Source organism: Sinocyclocheilus grahami, unplaced genomic scaffold (genome assembly GCF_001515645.1).
Source record: "Sinocyclocheilus grahami isolate Dianchi unplaced genomic scaffold, SAMN03320097.WGS_v1.1 scaffold1585.1, whole genome shotgun sequence".
In the NCBI taxonomy this organism is placed as follows: domain Eukaryota; kingdom Metazoa; phylum Chordata; class Actinopteri; order Cypriniformes; family Cyprinidae; genus Sinocyclocheilus; species Sinocyclocheilus grahami.
Window position 1 is genome coordinate 47,313 of NW_015506764.1, and position 6,646 is coordinate 53,958.

The 6,646-nt window shown below is 36.8% G+C and overlaps 1 protein-coding gene across 2 annotated transcripts in view; it reads left to right on the forward strand.

Annotated features, from left to right (window-relative positions):
- LOC107571363 (rap guanine nucleotide exchange factor 5-like) overlaps positions 1-6,646 on the forward strand; it is a 75,990-nt gene that overhangs the window by 3,382 nt on the left and 65,962 nt on the right. For both annotated transcript variants that reach the window (XM_016257683.1, XM_016257684.1), the window contains exon 2: positions 5,885-5,938. In XM_016257683.1, the coding sequence (XP_016113169.1) occupies positions 5,885-5,938 (54 nt within the window). The remainder of the gene's footprint in view (positions 1-5,884; positions 5,939-6,646) is intronic.

Below are 6,646 nucleotides of genomic sequence, written 5' to 3' on the forward strand. Positions count from 1 at the left end.
AGTCCCAGCCTCAGAGGAGACAACAGAGCAGTGCATTTATTGATTTATTTACTGCATATTGCTGCTGCCACACTGATCTAAAATAAACGTGATTTCTTTCCCAGCTATTTACCTTCACAGACATAACTGACTTTTTTTTGTAACTCGTGTGTTTTTAACGTAAACTTGTGTGTGAATGAGAACTTAGTTTAGTACTCACATTGAATTTCAAGCCCCGGGACGCCCCTGTTGCTTAGAACACAGCGATAGAGTGAAATTGTTCCCCTGCGCTGTGCTGGGACGGCTCGTGGGAGAGCTTGTGGGTGATTCCCGTTTATATCATGAAGCAGATGTTCAAACTCCAGTCCGAACACCACTGGCCACGAGCTTTGGGCTCTGCTCTCACGGAGAATATTTACTTATATAGCATATCTTATTTTAGATGAACTAGAAACAATGTTTAATTTATAAAGTTTTATTTTGAAATGTAAGTCAATATCAATTGGCTGAAGCCAGAGCCAATGGTGAAAGTTTTTGAGCGAGGAGACCCCGCCCCATTTTGGAGGTTCTGCCCACTTTTGGAGTTCACGCCCCATTTTGGAGATCTCCGGTCGGCAGTTATTCCTACTTGGTGTGCTTCGAATGTGTGCTCTCAGAAAACCGTATATCAGAAGTTTAAACTCATATGGTGTAAAACGCATGATTTCAACATGATAATCAGAACCGAAACAGATGTTTTTAGCAGGTACGCACTGTAATGGCGCAGCTCTATTCTGGAAAAGGGGGGCGGGGAGCAGCAGCTCATTTGCATTTAAAGAGACAGGCACGAAAAACAGCGTGTTTCTGCTTCCACTCAAAATAGGCATTTTCAAAATGTTATAATAAATTATCTGTGGAGTATTTTGAGCTGAAACTTCACAGACACATTCTGGGGACACCTGAGACTTATATTACTTATTGTAAAAAGGGGCATGATATGTCTCCTTTAAATGAGGAGTTTCTCAAATGTTTCTCCTGAAGAAAAAGATCTCAAAACTTCTCAATATGAAGATTTTCAATCGCATTTTTCCAAGATCAAATGAACTTTAGTCATTTTTGACATTAATTTTACTCGTACACTATGTCAAATGTGGTCTTGTGTCTTAGGAGAAACATCTAAAGACAACGCTGATTCCTAAATGAGAAGTCTCGAGCGCACGCACAGCCCCTGGAGAGATTCGTCTGCAGAGAGACGAGCGCTTGCTGATAGCGGTCTGTCTGCGGATACCTGCAGGTCGGCCCACGGAAAGCAGCCCGCAGAAAACCACAGATACCATCATCACAGGAATTTCAAACAGTATTCATGCCGCATGAATTCATCTCTGTTGTTCAGAGGTTTTTGATGATAAACATGATAACAGAATGGTAATGTTGCTTGTAAGCCATTTTTATCTTCCTGATTTGAGTGTTTGCGAAACCCGTTTGGAAATATTAATTTGCGGTTTGTTTAGATATAGAAACTGCTGAATTGAACAAACCTCAAACACTTCGTATTGAAGTTAAGCTTGTGCATCGTCGTGCAGTGTTTGTGTTCCAAACGTGATTGAGTCCTTGAATCATGTTTCTTGAGAAGAGCTGCTCCGTCACTTTATTAAGCTCTTCCAGTTGTGCTTTGTTAAATGTGCTGAAGAATCCAACAGACTTATGTAGATATTTTGCGCACTAACCTGCTGTAATATGCTTTGCCATCAGGGTTGCTTTGCGATATGATTTTAATTCTTTTTGAGATTTATTTATTCAGGAGACTCATTGGATTGTCCTTATCCAATGGATTTAAATTGGTCTTGATTGATCTAAATTGATTGACTCATTAATCTTAAGTTTATCACATATTGCTAATAAGCTCTAGACACAAGCCATATATTGAGAAACTGTGTTTTGGGCTCTTTTAATTTGGACCAGAAAGAAACCACCAAAAATACCCTAACAATCACCTGTTGCACGTTAGCAACCACCTAGCAGTGCCCTAACAACCAACCAGAACACTCTAGCAACAATTTAGTAATGCCATAACAATCACATACTGTAGAACAGTTTAGCAACCACTTATAACGGCCTACCAACACCTTAGCAACCACCTAGCAATGCCCTAGCAACCACTTAGAACACTCTAGCTATGCCCTAGCAACCACCTAGCAATTGTGTAAATTTCACATAGAAGATCTTAGCAACCATATATGTGACCCTGGAGCACAAAAGCAGTCTTAAGTCGCTGGGGTATATTTGTAGCAATAGCCAACAATACATTGTATGGGTCAAAATTATCAATTTTTCTTTTATGCCAAAAATCATTAGGATATTAAATAAAGATCATGTTCCATGAAGATATTTTGTAAATTTCCTACTGTAAATATATTCAAACTTAATTTTTGATTAGTAATATGCATGGCTAAGAACGTCATTTGGACAACTTTAAAGATGATTTTCTCAATATTTAGATTTTTTTGCACCCTCAGATTCCAGATTTTCAAATAGTTGCATCTCGGACAAATATTGTCAGATCCTAACAAACCATATATCAATGGGAAGCTTATTTATTCATCTTTCGGGTGATGTATAAATCTCAATTTCGAAAAATTTACTCTTATGACTGGTTTTGTGGTCCAGGGTCACATATAATGGTCTGGCAACACCCTAGCAACCACCTCGGACACTCTGTGCCCTAATGCCCTAGCAACTGTCTACTATTCACATAGAACACCTTAGTAATATTGGTCTAGCAATCTCTAGAACACTCTAGCAACACCCTAGCAACCACATAAAGCACCTTGGCAACCACATATATTGGCCGTTCTTTTTGGAACTTTAAATGTTCTCTCATGACATCAGGCTGTGAAACCTTTGTTTATTTTTTTATATTTTAATGTTTATCTTTTTGCTCAACGGATGTGAGATTGAACCAGTTAGCAAAACGTGCAGAAATGAGTGACACAGATTGCACGATGATCAAATGTGACTATATGCAGGTTACTTAAATAATAAAATACACTTATGTGGTGAAGAACAAGGACCATGCAATCCGAAATATCGTTATATATTCTATTATGCTGTTGTGTAATAGGACAATGGAGCCACAAGATTGGATGTGAAGAGAATAAGACACATATAGAGGAGTGAATGTGGGTCACTCCACACAGATAAAACTTATGAACAGATAAAATGATCAAAGTTCTGATCATTATAATGAGGATCAGCATCTTTGTTCCAGTTCTGTCCACTGATCCGGCTCTGGAAATGAAGACCCGACACTGAGTTTGTCCAAATCAAACCTAACAAGCCTTCTTTCTTACAGAACGTCACTTTAGAGAGCTCAGAGCCGATCGAGGGTCCGACATGATTGCACGACTGCGCCTGTTTAATATGAACTTATGTCATGCTGAGAGAGAATTATTAAGTAGAAGTGAAATGTCATTAAGTCCCTCATGTCACAGACTCTGCCTGCACAGTTTTGTTAGCCATGAGGTTAAGCATCCATGAACAAAAGCACCATGGTATTTCCCTAGGCTAGTGTTATTTTAGTATTATTTAATTAAGTATTATTTATTATTATTATTTTTATATATTTTTAATTATAGTTTTAGTAATTGTGTTATGTGCTTTTGTCATTTTTATTACTTTTTGTTTTTAATATATTTCTATTCTTTATTTTTATACTGTACATATTTAATTTTAGTTTTAGTAATTGTGTTATGTGCTTTTGTCATTTTCATTATTTTTTTTATATATTTCTATTCTTTATTTATTTATATAAATTGTGCTATGGTTGTGCTATGGCATAATCGTCATGGTGTATAGATATGGAAGTTATTTAGTACCATAGTATATCAAAATACTCAACACAAGTTTGACCCCGTTCACCTTTCAAAGCACAGTCAGAGTTTGCCGCACGATTTGCATGCTGCATCAGTGTGAAATGTCAAAACCAAACATGCAGGAAGATTTGCTTCGTCAACGTCAAAAGCACTATCAATTTTTCTTTTATGCCAAAAATCATTAGGATATTAAATAAAGATCATGTTCCATGAAGATATTTTGTAAATTTCCTACTGTAAATATATTCAAACTTAATTTTTGATTAGTAATATGCATGGCTAAGAACGTCATTTGGACAACTTTAAAGATGATTTTCTCAATATTTAGATTTTTTTGCACCCTCAGATTCCAGATTTTCAAATAGTTGCATCTCGGACAAATATTGTCAGATCCTAACAAACCATATATCAATGGGAAGCTTATTTATTCATCTTTCGGGTGATGTATAAATCTCAATTTCGAAAAATTTACTCTTATGACTGGTTTTGTGGTCCAGGGTCACATATAATGGTCTGGCAACACCCTAGCAACCGCCTCGGACACTCTGTGCCCTAATGCCCTAGCAACTGTCTACTATTCACATAGAACACCTTAGTAATATTGGTCTAGCAATCTCTAGAACACTCTAGCAACACCCTAGCAACCACATAAAGCACCTTGGCAACCACATATATTGGCCGTTCTTTTTGGAACTTTAAATGTTCTCTCATGACATCAGGCTGTGAAACCTTTGTTTATTTTTTTATATTTTAATGTTTATCTTTTTGCTCAACGGATGTGAGATTGAACCAGTTAGCAAAACGTGCAGAAATGAGTGACACAGATTGCACAATGAACAAATGTGACTATATGCAGGTTACTTAAATAATAAAATACACTTATGTGGTGAAGAACAAGGACCATGCAATCCGAAATATCGTTATATATTCTATTATGCTGTTGTGTAATAGGACAATGGAGACACAAGATTGGATGTGAAGAGAATAAGACACATATAGAGGAGTGAATGTGGGTCACTCCACACAGATAAAACTTATGAACAGATAAAATGATCAAAGTTCTGATCATTATAATGAGGATCAGCATCTTTGTTCCAGTTCTGTCCACTGATCCGGCTCTGGAAATGAAGACCCGACACTGAGTTTGTCCAAATCAAACCTAACAAGCCTTCTTTCTTACAGAACGTCACTTTAGAGAGCTCAGAGCCGATCGAGGGTCCGACATGATTGCACGACTGCGCCTGTTTAATATGAACTTATGTCATGCTGAGAGAGAATTATTAAGTAGAAGTGAAATGTCATTAAGTCCCTCATGTCACAGACTCTGCCTGCACAGTTTTGTTAGCCATGAGGTTAAGCATCCATGAACAAAAGCACCATGGTATTTCCCTAGGCTAGTGTTATTTTAGTATTATTTAATTAAGTATTATTTATTATTATTATTTTTATATATTTTTAATTATAGTTTTAGTAATTGTGTTATGTGCTTTTGTCATTTTTATTACTTTTTATTTTTAATATATTTCTATTCTTTATTTTTATACTGTACATATTTAATTTTAGTTTTAGTAATTGTGTTATGTGCTTTTGTCATTTTCATTATTTTTTTTATATATTTCTATTCTTTATTTATTTATATAAATTGTGCTATGGTTGTGCTATGGCATAATCGTCATGGTGTATAGATATGGAAGTTATTTAGTACCATAGTATATCAAAATACTCAACACAAGTTTGACCCCGTTCACCTTTCAAAGCACAGTCAGAGTTTGCCGCACGATTTGCATGCTGCATCAGTGTGAAATGTCAAAACCAAACATGCAGGAAGATTTGCTTCGTCAACGTCAAAAGCACAACATGACATCCAGAAACATGGCAGAATGTCACTGGCGAGATGGGATTAGCTCATAAAATCGCATTTCTGCAGAGCTTTTCATGTGAAGGTCACGTCGGCGCATTATAATTTATGCCCTTAAGGGCCCCTGCAGAACATTTCAGCTGTATCTGAAGGCTGTGATGTTCATGTGCGCTTGTTTGTCTCTTTGTGATTGCAGCAGTCACCTGACACCATCCCAGGACCCAGCACGAGCGTCACACCCAAACCCAAGGTAAGAAAGTGCAACCTAACGCTGATACGTGAGGAGCTGCTACAGTTTGGTCCACCCTGAATATCATTGACTTCAGTCCATATGAAAGACGAAGAACTCATCTCGAGTGTTTCTTCTAAGACAACGAGTGGAGACTTTTGCTCAAATTTCTCACTTCTCCTCGAGAGTTTAAGATGATATGTTTCAAACTGTGCTCAGACTGAAAAGGTACCAAAGTTTGCCATCAAAAGTCAGAGATCTTGATATAAACTCAAATATTTCTCATCAAATTCATCCAAGACTAAGTATGTCAACAATTGTCTTCTGTGAGTGTCTGAGTCGTTTAAAAGGGCCTTGCGAATTTTCACACCTCATTTCCTTCAGAAAATGTAGTTTGCTTCAAAAGTTTCATTGTAATTTTTCCTCAGATTAAATGTATACTCACAGTAAATATGTTATACTTTTTATATTTTAAACACTATTATAGCATTTTTTTAAATGTATTTTTAATTGAGCTTTTATTTTTATATTTTCAGTTTTCAGTTTAATTTCAGTTTTGATTTCTCTCACACACACACGCACATGCGCGTGCACACACACACACACACACACACAAACAAACAAACACACACAAATGCACACACACACACACATTCACGCACACACACACAAACACACATTCACGCATACACACACACACACACACACACACACAAACACTCACACACA